The sequence below is a fragment of the Pyxicephalus adspersus genome, chromosome 8 (assembly GCF_032062135.1).
Source record: "Pyxicephalus adspersus chromosome 8, UCB_Pads_2.0, whole genome shotgun sequence".
Taxonomy (NCBI): domain Eukaryota; kingdom Metazoa; phylum Chordata; class Amphibia; order Anura; family Pyxicephalidae; genus Pyxicephalus; species Pyxicephalus adspersus.
The window spans coordinates 46,888,592-46,908,109 of record NC_092865.1 but is presented as its reverse complement, the minus strand read 5'-3'; the positions used below and the strand labels follow the sequence as shown (position 1 = coordinate 46,908,109).

The window sequence follows — 19,518 nt, the reverse complement described above, 5'->3', positions numbered from 1 at the left end:
TTATTTTATTCATGTTATTTATCGTATTGAATATATGGAACAGCATGCAACTCCAATTTCTCTCACATGGCAGTAAATGATTAAGGGCTGCTCAGCCACTATTAATCTCGTATAGCGGCACAAGCCCTTTGCAAGCTCCTCTCGAACTAACACTTAGCAGGGACTTTTTTCCCTTTCTCGTTCTTGCAGCAAACATGGCAGCAAGGGAGAAAAGGGCTGATATATAAACAGCTGCGAGAGTCCGCTTTAAAACCTAAATCTGTCAAAACCAAATTAAGGGGTTTTTGATCACAGGACATTGTGGGTCCTTTTTCTGGTCTCACCCTGGAAGTTGGTGGCATTAACACAAAGGCTGGCAATTGGCCAAAACATGTCAAAAAAGGAGGTGGCAGTCATCTTGTTTATCAAACAAAGCTTTCCAAAAAAAGCAAATAGGAAATATGCACTAACTGCCAGTGATCCATCTGGAATATTTGGAATATTGGCATATTATTCTCCATAATTCTGGTGGGTGCTCTATCCTACAAGCTGGAATGAACAGTGCTTATATTATGACATTGTTGCCATTCTCATGAAAGCCAGGCTGGCTAAATGACAGAACCATGAGACAGGTAACTGACATCCTTTCCTAACCGATATTGGAACCCTGTAACCCCACAGGAATTATGGCTCTGGGTGTCAGAGTAGAGGTAGGAGTGGTAGGAGTCTGCAGAGGAGAGACGTGAACTTTGCAGCAAAAATGTTCTTTTTATTTTAACATAGTTTTAAGAAATAGATTGAGAAAAAAAATATAATAGGATTTTAAAGTAAATTTTTCCCCTACACAGCTGATGGTAGCACCAGAAAAACTTTTGCATCCTCTAATGAACCATTTAGGACTATAGCACCATTAAAAAAAATACACCAGAAACATTCACCTTCTCATAGGGTATTTGCAGAAGCTCCAGCACCACTGTGTGAGCGCCCATGTTCCGCAATAGACGCTGTTGCTGCTTGCGGTTTCTGCGGCCCGATGTGTTCTCCTGCACACAGAGCTTGCTAAGCCTCAGGAGGATCTATGGAGAACAAAACACACACACACACACACACACACACACACACAAGGGATAAGAACAAACTGATCAATAAAAAATCCTTTTTCCCTAATCTAATAAAAAGCATACACACCTCTCTAACCACTCTGTAGTTATAACTGCTGGTACTCTCTGCTTTCTTGGGCTTACCAGATCCTTCCTATAAAGATGTAAAACAAGTTTAGATTCGGATACAAGAGAGCAAGTTCTTTGGATTATGCTGTAAATGTCAAAATAAACTTAATGTAAATGTGTTAATATAAGTTTGTAATACATATGTAAATCCATTTTGGCCATTACATATGCAGGTTCAGTTTACTATTCAGTGCCACACAATAGTTGTGCTTTGCCGATCTTTTTCACAATGCAAGGTGCAATTGTTCAATCAAAGTGCATATAAACATGAAAAGAAATGCACTTAAGTAGATGTGCCTTTTTTGCAGAGCTTTACTGTGAACTAGCTTTTCAAATGCTTTGTTTTGCATTTCTTTTACTTTTAGGATTTTTTTTTAACACTTGTGGAAAAAAACACAGCAAATCTACAAATGGGCTTAGAAACAGCAATAGCAATGCATTGACCCTTTATTGATTAATATAGATCAATGCACAATGTGTGAACTGGCGAAAATTCTGCAGACTGATTGAAGTTAACACACCCTGTGCATGACTAAAACCTTATCTCAATACCTTTTATTCAGAAAGGAAGAGGAAGAAGATTTAATCTTCCCTGCTAGTTGCTTATCTGCAAGCTGCATGCACTGAAACATTCAATTTGCACAGAGTAAGGATGGACATTGAAATTCAACATCCATCTCCATCACTGGCTTGTGTTTTTACTAAAATAACCATCTTTAGCCTTAGGAAAGGTCTAAAGAGAACTGAAGGGTGAAGGGAAGGAAATCTGGGGGACCCAATTGTCAAAGTGTCTTTCAGATTCCACCATAAACCCTGGCCCAACAAGTGGCAGCTCCATCCAACTATGGGTCCCACATTTTGAGGGAAGGAAAAAGTTAATAACTTCCAATAGGGTATCAAAATATAATACAAATTTGGATATTTTTTAATTATTGAAAAACTGTTCTTCAGCTGTAATGATCAGCATGAATTCAAGAAAAACTTGCTTCTTTAATGTCTGCAGTCCCTGTTGTTTGTTCTGGTGTCTCCTCCGGTCCTGCTCCTTTGTAGACCCACAGCTCGGACTTCTCCACAATAGATCTCAGTTGGTCCAAATCCTGCTTTATCTGTTTGTAATTATCCACATCTTGACTAGTAACCAACAGCTGGACCTATGAGAAGAGAATGACAGTCAGAAAAAAAAATCCAACAGACCTTTAAACCAAGGCCTTAAGCTCAATAGTTGTCCACTGACCTGTTTGAAAGCTTGTAGAACCTCCTGCCTCTGGCTGAAATGGCGGAAGAGCAGCTGCAGAGCTCCAGAAACCAAAGGGGGGTAATCATGCATAGTTAGGTGGAGCAACACACGGAGAAAAGTACGACCGCCATCATCATCTAGGTCCAGTGGGGTGTTCTCTTCACTGTCAGGAAAAGATGGTACAAGTCAATCTGAAGGCCAACACACACACAAGTAGCATCCCAACTTCATTTTGGGATGTGTAAAGGAATCTTTATATGATCATGTGAGAGATGCCATTGTAGACTAATGTCACCTTCCTCCCCAATGCAAAGTATAGTAAGCTATTGACCTGAACCAGTTTTAGGCCAGTGCGGGCAAAACTCCTAACCTGTTTACATTATCCAGGTCAGCAACCAGGTTTACACCAAATGTTTTTGTAAATTTTAACATGTAAAAAATAGCACTGAAGTGATCAATGTCCTGTACACAGTATATGCAAAGAGAGGAGCTGTTGCAGGGACTCAGAAGCTAAACCCACTACATGCTGCCTGCAATATTTTACAGTGGGGGCAGATATAAGACCAGTCAACCCTGCACAAAAAGAAAACAGAGATCACTGCAAATAACTGGAAAAAACAGACAAAGCACCTCAAGATCCAGGTAGCACATATGACCCATGTATCTAAACAAAACTTGCCATTCCCATGTTCATCTTTAATAGATAGGGAGCATTTTATTGGTGAACTGCTAAAAGACTGAGAGCTCCTTTCCAGGTGAAAAAAAAAATTCTAGAAACTTGCCTTCCACCAAAGATGCCTTCTGCCTGTTCCTCAATGTGCTCAAAATCCAGGGCACCTAGAAGGCAATAAGACGTTAATTTCCTTATTTCCTAGGCATCAAATAACTGGTAATGATATGAAGTAAAAACGATGGTGACTTAAAAGGAGACAATTGTTCCTAACTATCTCTAAATGGAGATTTTAATAAATTTCCTTGTATTTATATAGTGCCGATATATTACGCTTCACTAAGCCAATAGTCATGTCACTAGCTGACCCTCAAAGGGGCTCACAATCTAATGTCCTTACCATAGTCATATGTTATTAACAGAGCCTAGGTCAATTTTGGGTGGAAGCTAATTAACCTTACTGAATGTTTTTGGAATGTGGGAGGAAACTGGAGGACCTGGAGGAAACTCCCACAAACAGAGATACCTCCCTGCGAACCTGGGACCTAGAGCTGCAAAGGCCAGAGTGATAACCACTGAGCCACTGTGCCGCCTTTTACTAAATTTTAGCCTACTAAATCAGCAAAAAAAAAAAAAAAATGAAACAATCATTTGCATCAAAAATAGAAATGTGCCCACACCTTACTTTTTTTCAAGTCTTTCCAAAGCTCTGCTAAAGCCAGGTATTTAGCAAACGAGGTCAGAATTACTTGCAGGAAGGTTACTTGCAGGAAGATAAAGATTACGGGTGTTATGATGCTAGCTCTGCCAAGTGGCATTGGGGTGGAATTGGTATCAAGTGACATGTCAATTGTCCACAGCTCCAGAAACCCCAAGGCCCCTCTTGAGCAACCCCTGGGTGAGAGCGGCTGATCTAAATCTTACAGAACCAATGCCAACACATACATTACACATTTGTTTATCAAAGTTTATCATGTCACCCTTTTTAAACCAATAAATAAGTGCAATTGGATATTATGTGACTTTAAATACAAACATTTCAGTAGAATTGCAGGGTAATAGTTGCTCAATTTGGATCTTTACGGTGTGCCTGTCTGGCACCGAATACTTTTAAGTACCACGTTGTCTAAAAGGCTCCCAACCAAACCATACCGATTCCAAACTAGAACCGCTACAGCCTCACCTGGTACCACAGTCACAGTGTCCGACCCATCCGCAGACTGAGCATTGCTCTCGTCAAATTCACTCTTGAAGATGCAGAGGAGACAGGAGATGCGATAATCCAGACGGACATTCAGAATAAACTAGTAATGAAAAAAAAAAAAAATTTTAGAAGGAATACTGGAGCACACACAAACTCATCCATATCCCAGCAGACCACAAACCATAGAGAGGATCAAATACCAATATAAATTAAGAGCAGAGTATTCACCAGTGTGGAAGTATTTTGGAATACAAATTAGATGCTGCAATCTTTGCTTTTCTTCTACTTCGATTAACTCAACAGCCCTCAAATGTTTAGGACACTGAATGGACTTGTAAAGAATGAATGTAGAGGTAAAGCTTTTACATAGAAATTTTGAATGTGCCTATTGCCAGTATGTCCCCACCTCTTTTCAGCTGCTGTACTTTTACGACACAAAGACCATGTTTTGGCGTAGCAAAGTTTACAAACTGCTACCATACTTCAGTAAAGTATACTTTGACTTCAAATCCCCCCACAGCTTTTCTCCCACTTACTTTTCTGACCTGATAGAAAAATAACCCACTAGCCGCTCTCTTCGCTCCTCCAATTACCTACTAATGACCTCACTCATCACCTTGTGACACACACGGCTCCAAAACTTTTCTAGAGCTGCCCCCACTCTCTGGAATGGTCTTCCCTATACTATTCTGCTTGCTCCTACTTTCTGAACATTTAAAAGAGCCCTTAAAACCCAACATTGCACCATCACTACTTCCCCACCATTCCATATCCCGCCTCCGATTGTGTGCTAGTTCCCTCACCTCTTAGATTCATGGCAGAGTTCCCTCCTCCTCCTGTGCCACTGACTGTATCTGTGTCATTTGCAACCCTTATTTAATGTACAGCGCTGCTTAATATGTTGGCACTGTAAATCCTGTTTAATAATAATAAAGTCACTCAAATAGAAAGAATGTTAAAAGATGAGCTTGGAGACTGGGACAGTGCAATATAACAGTCCCAACAAAAAGTCATTGGTATTGGGAGTTTTTCCTTTGGCCTACTTGGAGCAGAACTTCAGTCAAATACAGAAATCAATACCTATCAAACTTATCAGCTTAAGAAAAAGCAGCTTTTGCTCCTATACATATCTAAAATCCAGAGTTGCTACCCATAATAATTCCTTTTTATCCACTAGATGTCATGAGACTTCCGTGCTGAATGATGCCCAGCATTATTTAGTTTCCTTGGACTCTAGGCTCCTATTGACCTGGCCCAAACCTGTGGCTGGACAGTCAAGGAAAGCAGCATACTATATGATAATCCTCTATCACCAAAAAATGGTTCATTGTGTTGCTTCTTTCAGGCCTAATCTTAGCTCTGCTGTATACAGCCTGAAAGGGGGTGATAACCAAGCCAAGTTCATTATATAATATAAACTGCTTCTAGATGTTCTCCATATTCAATTTTCACTCCAGTCTATATTAAACAGCTACAGAGAGCAATGTGTCATGTTGAAAACTTAGAGAAGCAGATTTTATCTATTTTATTTATATTTATTTTATTTTGCAAAAAGTTATTTGATAATAAAAATAGCCATTTAAAACACAAATTACAAAGTGATCCAATGTCCGATAAGACGTACCTGCAAAATCTCAATGATCTTCAGCTTGGTATCCATGACCAGGATGTCTTCTTTCTCCGGCTCCCTCTGAGGTTTAATAACTCCTTCTGGGGCAGCCAAGGGAGTCAATGGAAGGAACCCTCCACCGCGTAGTACAACTTGGGTCATAAGTTCTCCAACTCCATGGATGGAGCGCATAACGTTACTTCCACCTACTTACAGAAAAGATTTTTATACTATGAGAAGATTCAGATTCTAAATTCATCATTGTGTGCCGATCTGGTATTTCAATATATCCAACTGGCTTCCTAATAACTACACTGCATATTAAAAAATGTATCAAATGCAAACTTATGTGAAAAACAGGCAATCTGATTGCCCCCAAAATACCCACCTTGTTTTTCATCCCCCTTGCCCATTTTGTTGGTGGGGAAATTAGCAGTGAGGTGCACACAATCCAGAATGGCCAGAAGGATCTTGGTCAGACGAAGGAGGTCGTTGAAATTGTAAAAGCCGAAGTAGATGAGATTGCGAGCCAAGTTCACCACCTGCAAAAAAGGGTCAACAATAGGATGTTTAAATTGGCGTAATCTGGTATTGCACTTTATTATTATAAAACTTGATTTATATAGCACCAACATATTATGCAGCACGGTACAATAAATAGGGGTTGCAAGAGCTTACAATCTAGGAGGTGGGGAAAGCAGCATACACTAGGAGGGGGGATATGGAAAGGTGGGTAAGTAGTGAGGATTTTACCAGACAGATAAAGACGGCTAGGAGATTTTGAAGCGTTGGGTTTTAAGAGCTCTTTTGTGCAGAAAGCAGGAACAAGCCAGATAGGATGCGGAAGACCATTCGAGCGAGTCGGGGCAGCTCTAGAAAAGTCTTGGAGCTGTGCATGTATAGGTATATATGCATAGTAGGTCAATGGAGGATTGAAGAGAGCGGATAGGGGAGTATATTTCTATGGTAAAACACACTTTACTTGAAGGCAAAACACACTTTACTGATGTTAAAGATTTGTAAACTTTGCAACAATGTGTTCTAAATGTACAACAGTTGAAAACCTAACTGGCACATTGAAAAGATACAAGATAAATTTTGCAGAAACATCGCTCCTCTAGGTTACCTACATACATTGACAGATTTCAACAATTATGGTAACAAGATAATCAATCATAAACAAGAATTCCTATTAGCTCAGCAAACAAAAAAAGCAATTTAAATACGAAAAATTTATGCACAGTGAATTACAGAGTGCAACAATGTTTCAACAGTCCAGAAATTCCTATATTACCTAAGGAATTCCTTGCGGGAGATGCTAACGCGTTTTGGTGGCACAGAGAAGAGAACCTTCAGCATATCAAGTAGCAGGATCAGTAAAGCGTGCCCTGAATGCAGGTTAATATGCCAAACACAGCAAATGGAGCAGCATTTTTCTTCTTGCTACCCAATACACCTGAATGTCCAGGTTCACTCCATCTACAAATGAAGCCACATTCCCCAATTGCAATGCATTTTGTTTTTTAAATTAAAGATTTCTGGATGGTGTAAAGGCTTGTAGCACACTGATCTTTAATTGTTAAGACTTTACTGAAAGGACCAATGAAAAGCCCGTATGCATGAAGAATCCCCTGCACTTATTTGTTATAATTGCTTGGTGTAAAGCCTTCACACCTCCACTTTTTTGTATAGAAAGTTACATCACCTCAAAAGTCAGCTTGTTCTTCTCTTTATCAGAAAATGGAAATCTTTGCCCAACCACATCCCTCAAATATTCTTCCACAAATTCCATTGTCTGTGCAAATCTCTCCTTTATATCGTCTCTCGATGTCCCACTGCTGTCATAGCTGTAATACCAAATAGGAACCAAAACTGAGAATTCAATGCAAAGTTTACTTAACAGGTCAGGTCATAAATGTCCACATTTTTCTCAGTTTCACAAAAATGAATTCAAAGAATACTAATGGCAATGCGTTCTATTGAAGCAAGAGAATTTCTGTGTTAGTGATAATCAGGGAGTATGAAGAAATCTCACACATTCGGCTTACTCATCTATAGCGATTTCCGATGGTATCTCCGACCACAGGCGGGCGTATTTCACAGGGGTTACTTGTTCCTGAGGGTCTCTATCCACATGCATATGCAGCATTAGTCGGCAGAATGATGCTCGCAGGTCAAATGGAAGATTTTCATCAGACATACAGCGCAGAATAAGATCAACATCTAATTGGCCGGAAATTTCATTAATGGCCAGGTATTGCCGGTCCAGGCACATGCGGGCAAAAAGGTTCAGTTGGTACCTGCAACAAAAGAAATGAGATTTTTCTATGTCCCAGGTTCAAATCTTAGCCAGGACACTATCTGCATGGAGTTTGCAGGTTCTCCCCGTTGATTTCCTCCGGGTACTCTGGTTTCTCCCACATTCCAAAAACATCCAGTTAGATTAGGTTAATTGGCTTCCCCCAAATTGACCTTAGACTGTGGTAATGACTTATGACTATGATAGGGACATTAGATTGTGATGGACGATAATTGACATGACTATGGGCATTGTTCAGCACTGTGTAATATGTTGGCGCTTTATAAATACTGTGTACTAATGAAATACAACAGTCCACCTCCTCCATACCTGTAATAACTTAGAACATCCTGGTCCTCTTTCTGCCCTTCTTTGGCATCTTGAGCCAATTCTCGAATACTTTTACTACGTGTTTCTTTATTGGCATCTCTCCAGAAAAGCCAAACTTCTTCCTCATCCTCCCCATTTTCCAGAGGGCTCTCGCTACTGTTTACACCCTCAAACTCAAAACGCGATAGTACCAATCTTTAAAAAAAAAATCAAATTAATTCAAAATTCTTTATAATTTTCCAGTAATTACATTTGGATAACTCTTTTACTTCTCCTTACTTGGTCTCAATGAGGATATCAGCGTTGGCAGCGTTCAGAACGGCTTTGCATATCAACTCCTGTGTGACGGGAATGGATTTGTTCATGGAGACGCAGAGATCGGAGAGGTAATCCAAGAACCTTTTGGAATAAAAGAGGACAGGATCAGCCAAACTAGTAAAAGATTTATACTCCTAAAACCACAAAGATCCCCAAAATATTTTATGAAGGCATCTTGTGAAAGACGTGTGTACAAAGGTAACTACAGTGAGTTCATTTAGGCATTTGCCTTTTAAATCCAAAATTACAAGCATGATAAATCCACCCGAACTGTTTTAGAAAATTCTACAGATTTCAAGAAAAAGCTAGATGATTTCTAGAATATAACTGGGTAATAAAGTTTTAAAAGAAATGACAATAGAGACTGATTTTCTAAATGCTTCAACAGGGGGAAAATTCCTTCATGATCCAGTGAGGCAAATTGAACAAGGCATTATAAGGGGTTTTGCCTTCCTCTTGATTATTAAAAAAGTTTTTTTTAAAAAAAAAAAGGGGTTGCAAATGACAGACGGATACAGACACAGGAGGAGGCCCAGAAAAGCTAACAATCTAAGAGGCGAGGGAAGCAGCACACAATAGGTGGAGAATATGGAATGGGGAAGTAGTGAGGATTTTAAGAGATGGAAGAAGATGGTAGGTGACGTTGACGTGTTGGGTTTTAGGGCTCTTTAAAATTAGCAAAAAGTAGGAGCAAGCTGAAAAGGACGATGAAAACCATTTCAGAAAGTCAGGGTAGTCATAGGAAAGTCTTGGAGCTGTGCATGTGATGAGGTTATGAGTGAGGAAGTCATTAGTAGGTCATTGGAGGAGCGAAGAGAGTGGCTAGGGGAGCATTTTTTTTACCAGGTTAGAAAGGTAAAGGTGGGACAAGAACTGTGGTGGAATTTGAAGGCAAAGCACAGGAGCGCGAACCTAATATCGAAGGTAAGATGGAAGCCAAAGAAAAGAACTACAAAGGGAGGCAACATAAGAGGAGTGGAGGGAAAGCTGTGTATTCTGTAGGTGGGTAGGTAGGTGAAGGATGGATAAGTCTGGCTGAAGCATTCATAACAGATTGTAAGGGAGAGAGTCGGGTTAGTGGAATACCAGAGAGGAGGAAGTTACAGTAGTCCAGACAAGATATAAGAGTGTGTACAAGGAGTTTGGTGGTCTCTGGGGATAGGTGGGTAGGATTTTTGAGATGTTGCACAGGTGAATGTGACAGGACCTGGAAAAGTTCTGAATGTGTGGGGTGAAGAATATTGGAAAATATGGCTATTTATTAGGGATGTGGCATACTTGTAAAAGATGAATACTCCAAATTTAATACTTTAAATGTAATACCCAGCATGTATTTACTACATTACTAGTAGCTTTACATTACCCTTGCAGAATAATATTGGGTCATTAAGACATTTCATTTTTCGTAAAATCAGTAAAATGCCACACCAACCCCATCTCACCTGGGCTCTCGGTTCTTCCGCACCAAGCTGACAAACGTGTCAATCTCTGCCGCGGTGATGTGCTTTTCCAGCAGCTTCCGATTATTGTGCAACAGCGCAGTGATGGTGTCCTCCGCCAGGACATCATATCCAATCTGCTTCTGCATAAAGCCAAATTGTTTGGCGATGTATTCCTGGATACACAGAAAGCAGCATTACACAAAAGATTTTATAATTTGCAGTAAAAACACCGTACTGGTACTAAGAAATGGATAATTATACTAGATGAAAGAAAACTATACAACCTCCGCTATTGTTTTCCTAAGGAATCTAAAGGTATAACTTATTCTGAGGGAATGGATCATCAGTCAAGCCTATTGCCTGTATAAAATAAGTTTTCAATATAACTAAGACTGACATGCTATGAGGATCATTTTATAGGTAGAGTCGGTTTTACCATCATAAGGCTTACCTGATTTTTGCGATAGTCCTGCTGGGAGTGTCGCAGGACACGATAGCATAATCGGCAGATGTGCCTAAATGGTGCGTGTCTTTGATCCCCCAGTTCCTCCAGCCTGAGCATTGGACCATCTCCACTGTCTGTAAATGGGGCCTGCAACAACTTGAAGATCTGCCACGGAAAAGACAACGGAGCTCAGCATATCAACATTTCCAAGAGATCCATGTTTACAGCTCATAACACCCACTTGTTTCAGGATATTCTGCTCCCGCATCAATTTCTGGCGCTCGCGGTTGGGTTTGGTAACCAGGACCTCCAGAACATCCTGCCCGGAATTCACACCAGCGGTTACAAAATAAACCAACTCTTCCAAAAGTTTGGTCACGGCCCTAATTTATATACAAAGAGCATAGGCAACAACATTAGTGATCTATCACGGACTAAACTATTGTAAGGGTCACTAGCATTCTTTATATTCAATAGGCAAATATCCAATAGATAGAATACTGCAGCAAGCACACAGATTGGGATACTAGTCAGTATCTGGGCACACGTGTCAAATGATTAATGAATTGCTGCAGGTCCAGATGCTTTTGTTGCATCAACTTCTTCCAAAGCAACATCTGTTCTAGTGCAAGGTAAATAGCCATGCAATGAACCTTACCTCCTCTCGTTTTGAGTAATGGTCCCCTTCTCCAACTTTCCGGCAATGGAAGACAGAACTTTACTGGCATCATTGGCAAAGTCCAGATCTCTAACCTCTGCAGGGGACACGGGAACAATGGCAAATGCTTCCTTGTCTTCTTTTACAGGGGATGTTCCAATCTAAGGGGTGCAGGAAGGATTCTATCAATCATTCTCAATGCAACTTTGGTACCATGCAATACCAGGATTCAGGGCTTTGCAAATATAATTGCAAAGACAGCAAGGTAAATTTGCTGCTTGGTGAAAATTTGTTAAATGTTGTCTTTAACTGTAAAGATGGGAATTTTTTCACAAAATTACACAGGTCAACAAAAAATTAGTTTGATAATCATCAGAAACCAAACTTTTCTAATTGAGTTTTTCGAGCAGATTTCAGATCTGTTTTCAGTTTTTCCCTAACACCGCTAGTTCCCTATCATCGCAAGTTCTGAGTACTAATAAAGTTAACATTTATCTACTGAACAGTATCAGTCAGGTACCATTGTTTCTTCAGAAATGCCTAGAGTATTTTCTTGTGTACTCTTTGTCTGGATTGTCGCGGTACAGCATCCAGCAGTAGTCAGCCATCATACTTTCATTCCAGAAACCTTGGTAGCGGTGCTCCATTACCTGAATGTCCTGGTGAAAACGTTCTCCTTGTTTGTCACTCACCATACCAAGATTTTCTAGATGCGAGTGCAAGAAATTTATTTTTGATGACAAGTGATAACCCAGTTTCTGGTATGAAGCAAGCTTCTAGCTCAGCTGCTGAGATTGTTTGAAAACATCATCTTGCAAAACAGACTTGATCTGTGGCCCTATAAATATCTCTTCCTTCATTTTTGCAGTGCTTATGTTTGGAAGCTTCTCAACAAAGTACTGAAAACCCATGGAGTTTGATTTGCCATGGCCTTTACAAGGTTCTTCATCAAGGCTAACTTGATATGGAGAGGTGGCAGAAATATTTCATGCGGATCAACCAGAGGCAGAAACTTGACACTGCTTGTTCCCGGCTTATAGGTATCTCTTGGTACCAATCACGCTTGACATAATGGTCTCCCATAGATCGATTGTCCCACAGGCATAGGAAACAGCAATGTTTTGTGAATCCTCCTTGCATTCCCATCAGCAAGCCAATGACCTTTAGATCCCCACAGATGTTTCACTGGTGTGTTTTATACTGCATTATGCAAGGAAGACTGCTTTCAAGCTTCCTTTACAGGAATGAATGAACATACGCCATTCAGATGGAACATGCTCTTGTAACAAACTGTTAAAGAGTGCATTTATATCATGACAGTAACACAGTGAGCCATCACTAGTGAAAGAAAGTTGTCAAGTTATGATTTCGTTTTCTGTAGTGAGTTAAGCTAGGTACACACTACCAATAATTATCGTTAGAAAACAAACGATTACGACTAACGATTATGCACGATCATACTTGAACAATCGTATTGTGCACAATTCTGTACATGCTGTGCTGTACAATTGTTTGAACGATGCAGGGAGTGACATGTAAAGGAGAAAGTGTATTGCAGAAACATGCACGATCACTGAATGACTGTACACACGATACATAATGAACGGTCGTCATCCATTTAAATCCGTCGTTCATTTCCAACGACAATCCTCGTTCGTCTGCGTCGTTGGTTACTTTTTTTTAGAATGATTTTTGGCCAATCAGTTGTTCGTCTTCAACTATAATTATTGGACGTGTGTACGCAGCTTTACAATTACACCCTTTGCAAGCAAAAGCTTCTGTTTAAGCCTTGAAGCAAGAAGTTCTGCTTTGTCTTTTGAGAGATTTAGATCACAAACGAGATCATTCAGCTCTGCTTGTGTAAAAGTCTCTGGTTCTGAATCTTCATCGGCCACCAAGTAGTCAGGATCAGATAATTTGGGGTTGTAACTGGCTGCAACTCCAGCGCATTCCTCATCACCTTCTACAGAAGCAAGTCCATCATGTGGCGGTACCGGAACTGGCAATGAATCTTCATGGGAAACAGAACTAATTGCAGAATTAAGGCTGGGATTTATAATTTTGTGCTTAGTTTTACCCGAGAATCCAGTTTTGTTGACGTGGCAAAAATAGCATTTGATTAGATGATCTCGTGGGTTCTCTCCACACCATCGGGATTGCAAATGGCATTGCTGCATTATGCCGATTTAGCCAGTCACGCAGTCCGTTGGAACCACTGGTACAGATGACATGTTGGCCCAAGATTTATCCTGGACAGCAAGTGGACAGCCGAAATATAATTTGTATATGCTTTTAAGTTCTGTGGTAATTTGGCGACGTTGTGCTTTCGTCGTGAATGAACCACACACATAACAGAAACTGTCTGGATCATTAGGGCAATTTCTAGGCAAGATGACAAATGAAATCTATAATATGTTAAGGCTATTTATAACGAATTTCACACAATAAATAATCAGCTGCATCACAAAAACTAGACGTGATAGAGAAAAAATGAAAAAATTATATCTGATGAAAATGACATGTTGACCTGTGGTATATTCACTTAGACAAATTCCTATTCAAAGCAACTCTATACAAACTGAGCAAACAAGAGTATTTATTACCTTTAAGGCAACTTGATTACAACATATTACATTACACAAAATATCACCTCATATAGGCTGAACCTAATATTAGTGGACACATGGCCACAATCCACATTTTGTTTAACTTAATTGGGCAAAAGAATGTTTCCCCCAAACTAGCTGTCCAGTTGCTCCTTGAAGTATATCTTAGAACATGACATTAAGGCTATCTTAGCTTAACTTTCTGAGAAGGGGAGTTTCAAAAGGAAAATCTGGATATCGAAGCTACTGATCCTTCTCAAGGATACTATAATGACAGATTTCAGAAGAAACATAAACCAACCCCATATCATAAGCACAAAATCAGCTTTGAGCTGAACTGCAGGCAATAATAATTAGCTATCCCCCCAAGGGTAATTGTGTCTAGTGAAAAATGCAGAGAGGAATAAGTTTTTATGTGGGGATATCATTAAATGGGAAAAGCAGATATCATCCCATTCATATGTAGGCAATGCAAGGATTACCCATTCCCCATGTACATGGGAAACAGAACCTTTAGGACTTTGAGATTCATAAAAAAACTGCCTCTAGTTTTGAGTTTATGAGATTCCAGAAATGTAGTGCAACACGTTGAACCTTACCCGTAACATAACTGGCTTTTCTTCATCTTTATCAATGGGGCTGTTGGTACTGTGCACCCAGGTGTTAGTACACAAATGACGTAGTCGTACATAGGAGTTTCTGAAACAAAACATAGAAATAGAAAATTTGTTAGGATAAAAAGGTTTCAATTTCCAAAATTCACCAAGCAGATTCTTCTATTAGGCAAGATGTTGGTTGGCTACCATGATCCATACAGATGGCTTCCCTGTTAATAGCAGAAACTCAAATATACCTGTTAAAAAATAAATCTCCTGGAATGATAACCTAGAAATACGTTACCTCGGTACCAGGCTGTCGCCGCCTCTTAGCGTGGTTGGATCCAGCTCAAAGATGGAGGAGATATCATTGCCTTCAGGGACAGAGACCAATGTGCACATCATCTTCTCCGGAGCGACTCTTATCCTGGCACGAGCTGGGTCCTGCTCCATATCCATCTGAAAAAAAAAAAAAAAAAAAAAAACATTTTCAAGAATGTTTACATTTTTGCTTATCTGCATGAACTCCATTATGTGCAGGCTTTAGGCTCAAGGCGAACCAAAACTCAGCATGAAAACATTTTAAACTTATATCATTTGCCTGATTTGGCAAGAACCAGAGAGAGGAAGAGGTTTGCTTACTATGTTGGGTAGATTGTGAAAGGAAAATTAAGGGTTGCAGAAATTGGGGGAAGGGGTCCCTGTAAAGCCATTTTTAACAATCTTGCCATTAGATATTTGCATTTTAACACATTTTAGGCTTGTTTTTTTTATCTGTATAGGCCTGCAAGTTGACAAAATCCCAGAGAAGAATGGCGAGTGCCACCATCTTGAATGTGATTTCAGTAGGTGCCATGCAGACTAAGAGCTCATACTATGAGCTATAAGAGCTATACGCATGTGATGTGACAATACAGTATTCTCCATTGCTTCTCTTATAGCAGCTACATAAAGGTCTTGTAGAGAGGTGAGGGGTAAATGAGCAGGGTACTACTTCCAGGAAAAGAATAGGGTTACTACAAAGAGGGAGGGGTGTGTGTTAGAGAATTGACCTCCTGGAGTACTTAAATATTCTGGCGAGTTTATAGTGAATAAAATTATACTAGCATTTAAAGTAGATTTTACTCGTAAATTTGAGACTGGTGACCGGGCCTCTTTAAAGTTTTAATAAAAACCAACTTCCAGTACTCTATACAGAAAACATTCTTTAAAGCACAAAATTCTGGCTTTATAAAATAGAACTAGCGGGCTGGAATATCCTCCAGGGAGCTATGAGGTAAAGCAAAGACTGCTTGGCTCTATGCCCAGCGTTCTCGGGTATTAAAACTACTGTCCTCCCACAAAAACCTGGACAACCACAGCAATATATAAACTGCTACTGAAACATATTAAGACCTTGGAATGCTAAAATGTATGATGGTTCAAACATGAACAGAATTCAATACTACGTTGTTTTAAAACCCATTTCAAGGCAACATTAAACAAGGCAAATTCTCAAAGTAATCCTGTTGATTGGTGCAAATTATAAGTAGAGTTATATGAAAATGAAAAACCCGCCCACCAGTTTAGATGAGAGGAAATAAGATGTAGTGCAGTGGGCAAGCAAATTTGAAACTGGGCAAGCACTCCATGAAACTGGTAATTGTCCATCATTTCTATCCACCCTTTGCATTCCTCATGATGGCTATGAGAATCCGCTTGGTTTAATTTGGGGTTTAGGTCTTCTTTAAAGCTTTTTTAGGATTATTCAGCTTCTGGAATAATCCCCATATACTGCATGTGCATGCCTTTCTTCTGTTGCGTATGCACTCAGTTGGTTGCAGAAGGCTATGAAATGGGCGTATAGGATGAAAGCCAGGTTGGGCAGCCGGAATAGATGCTGGTAGGGAAAATGAGAACTGGCGCAGCATCTAGGGTTGGTAATGGGTTCACCAAGCTGGGTCATGTCAGGTGGAGGTGGGTTAGGGCACTGAGGTTTCTACCTGCCATACTTACTGAGACCTCAGCTTCCAGGCTACCTGCCTCATAATCAGGGTTTACCTGGGGGGAAGAACCGTACAGTAAGAAAAAGGCAAACCTGTTTATAGCCACCTGCTGCGAGGAAAGAATATTAAAAGAAAAAAAAAGAAAAATGTTATGATTATTTTCAAAATATTTTAATGCTTTTGCACATGTGAGGATTTCACAGATGGATGAAGTTGCAGAAGGTTTCAAATCTGCAAATGGTAAATATGCACTTCATGGATTAAACAAAGGCGTGGATCCAAAGTTTAGTAAGGTCCCAGTATGAAAATATTGTCCTATGTGCAAAAATAGGAATTATATTTCATTGAACTCAACTATGGGGTTTTCACTCACCTCTGCTGCTAGGTAATGCCCCGTTGCCAAATGCTTAAATCTGAACAGGCTGTTCCAGTAGCCGGCGCCGCCTCTACATGGATCGTGCTGAACAACCTATAAAGTATAAGATGTTAATAGCCATGTTAATCTATCTTATATTAGAGCTGCAAAATAACTTTACAGTTGTCAATGTAATCAAATAGAACTAAAGAAAAAGTGAACTTTTAATTTCTTGCAGGGCCCTGGCTGCACTGAATCTCTATGCTGTTTGGTCAGCCCTACCTGTTAGACATTTGCCCCTTTTCCTCTAGCGATTCTCGATCTCACTCTACATACATCAATTTCCAGCAAAACAAAGCTGCTCTTCATTGACTACAAATTGCCTACCTATACACTTAAGTCAAAATTATTAAAAGATGTAGCCGTGAGAAGTACTTATCTATCAGAAATCACCCCCAAACATTACCAGGGGCAATATCACCAAACTCATGTCTGCAGAGATCTATCCTAGCACCTACATGACCATCTTCAAGGAAGGAGGGGATAATAAAGCATTGGAATGGCCTGCTGATGAGCAGGAAATGCAAGAGCGAGGAAACAGAGAAGGGCAGATCAACAAAGTATTCTGGAGATTGCGTTCCTCGTATGGGTAGAGCCATCCTATGTATGCTGCCCTATAATGCTGGGCCAGGATCAGGAGGGGTAACAGCAGGTTTAATGAAAATTTGGACAATTTTTGGACAGCGTGTTCCAGAAAAGACTCCAAAATCATCAATCATTAGCCTTGGTGGACCTTTAAAATGATCACCCAGGACATTTAGGTTTTGCTTTTCTGTCTCTTGCAGCAATATTTACCTCCTAGCAGTAAATTCATACAATGCAGACAACAGAAAAATGTTGGTGGCAACAATAATGCCAGGTCATGTTGGCACTTACCTCCACTTCCCATAATGCCTTGGAGCTTGTAGCCGAGGTGGCAGATTGGCGGCCGGTGGTCCTGAGAAACACATACTGCTTCTTTCTATGTTCATCACAGGTCAGGAACTTTTCTTGCTCTGCGTGGAACAGTCGTACAACATCACCCTGCATAAGATAGCCACCACAATCCTTCAGACAAAGGCGTCAATACAAGGAGATGCTATATAATGTGCTATTAGAACATGTAAGTGAATAAATGAGCTACATAGATATTAAAAAATGCACAATTTTCCAAAAGTCCTCAACCACCCGATCTCAGAATGGGATCAGAACAGAGCACAGCTCTTAGCTTTTCTTTGAAAGTCTGTGAGCCAATGTTTGTACAATCTCCTGGCTGAGGAAACAATGGACTTGGATTTAAGAAAGCCTTTTCACCCTTCACTATGACAAAAGAAACCGCACAGTATGGTATATTAGGAAATACATGATTGTCACATTTGGCATTTGTATGTATGATGGGAGTTGAGAGCAAAAGTTGTAACATCCCAATTTCCTTAATCACTCATCAACCAGAGTTGCTGAACTAGGCAGCACAGTGGCTCAGAGGTTAGCAGTCTGACCTTTGCAGCGCTAGGTCCCAAGTATGAATCTAAGCCTGGCCACTCATGGAGTTTGCAGGTTCTCCCAGTTTGCGTGGGTTTCGTCTGGGTACTCCGGTTTCCTCCCACATTCCAAAAACATGCAGGTAGGGTAATTGGCTTCCCCCCAAAATTGACCTTAGACTGTGGTAATGACATATGACTATGGTAAGGGCATTAGAGTGTGAGCTCCTTTGAGGGACTGCTAGTGACATGACTATGGACTTTGTACAGCGCTGTGTAATATGTCAGCCCTATATCACCTCATGCCACCAGGAATGGATAAAGTTTGACATTCTCCAAAAACCTCCAACTGCACAAGTATCAGTTCGAACATCCTCCAGATATTCTCACTCACCCCTTTCAAGATATCATCTTTGTTGTCACTCCATTTCATGAACAGCACAATCTTCCAGCTGGTGTTACAGTTCACTGAATTTACCTACACGAAAAACAAAACCATCAGCAAAACCTCCTGCGGCATCAGCTTTCATTTGGGTATCTTCAGCTGGGTTTGTTTTTGTAATACATTGAAGACATTTTAGCAGCTTTCCATGCCGCATCCATCAACCCCATGTGGCTTATAAAGATGTAAAACGTCTTCAATGTTAGAAAGAACAAATCCAAGTGAATGTGACCAACTACAATCTTGAAAATTGAGAACCTTCACAGACCTATTTAGCCATTCACTTCAATTTCCCTTGGATGTGTGGGGAGGACGACATAGATTCTGTCTGTGGAGTGATCCCATAGTTGGGGGTTCAGATGAACTTTCTGTGTGGAACATTAACCCAAGTCATAAATTGTATAATATTGGTAAGGTAAAAAAGTCACTTGAGTCAGCGGGTATGGTTTGGTATGGCTGACAGGACACATCCTCCATTGGTGGAGGCAATGGATACCGTGACCCCAGTATCGGTCCGTTTTTTTGTAACTTTTGATTTCCATCAGCACTTTTTTAATATATAGCTCTGGGTCAACACATTTTGTAATTAATATA

At 40.2% G+C, this 19,518-nt stretch overlaps 1 protein-coding gene across 9 annotated transcripts in view; it reads right to left on the bottom strand.

Annotated features, from left to right (window-relative positions):
* The window catches only part of ITPR1 (inositol 1,4,5-trisphosphate receptor type 1), a 114,614-nt gene that overhangs the window by 50,957 nt on the left and 44,139 nt on the right, over positions 1-19,518 (bottom strand). For 5 of the 9 annotated variants that reach the window (XM_072420445.1, XM_072420444.1, XM_072420447.1 and 2 more), the window contains 22 exons: positions 18,877-18,960; positions 17,899-18,045; positions 16,981-17,076; positions 16,618-16,662; positions 14,927-15,081; positions 14,626-14,725; positions 11,421-11,581; positions 11,004-11,145; positions 10,769-10,927; positions 10,318-10,490; positions 8,837-8,956; positions 8,558-8,752; positions 7,977-8,228; positions 7,634-7,775; positions 6,317-6,470; positions 5,944-6,137; positions 4,299-4,419; positions 3,228-3,282; positions 2,443-2,608; positions 2,191-2,359; positions 1,168-1,229; positions 918-1,055 (listed from right to left, as the gene is read on the bottom strand). In XM_072420445.1, coding sequence (XP_072276546.1) covers positions 918-1,055; positions 1,168-1,229; positions 2,191-2,359; positions 2,443-2,608; positions 3,228-3,282; positions 4,299-4,419; positions 5,944-6,137; positions 6,317-6,470; positions 7,634-7,775; positions 7,977-8,228; positions 8,558-8,752; positions 8,837-8,956; positions 10,318-10,490; positions 10,769-10,927; positions 11,004-11,145; positions 11,421-11,581; positions 14,626-14,725; positions 14,927-15,081; positions 16,618-16,662; positions 16,981-17,076; positions 17,899-18,045; positions 18,877-18,960 — 3,030 coding nt within the window. The remainder of the gene's footprint in view (positions 1-917; positions 1,056-1,167; positions 1,230-2,190; positions 2,360-2,442; positions 2,609-3,227; positions 3,283-4,298; positions 4,420-5,943; positions 6,138-6,316; positions 6,471-7,633; positions 7,776-7,976; positions 8,229-8,557; positions 8,753-8,836; positions 8,957-10,317; positions 10,491-10,768; positions 10,928-11,003; positions 11,146-11,420; positions 11,582-14,625; positions 14,726-14,926; positions 15,082-16,617; positions 16,663-16,980; positions 17,077-17,898; positions 18,046-18,876; positions 18,961-19,518) is intronic. The other 4 variants (XM_072420450.1, XM_072420453.1, XM_072420446.1 and 1 more) reach the window with 3 other exon arrangements.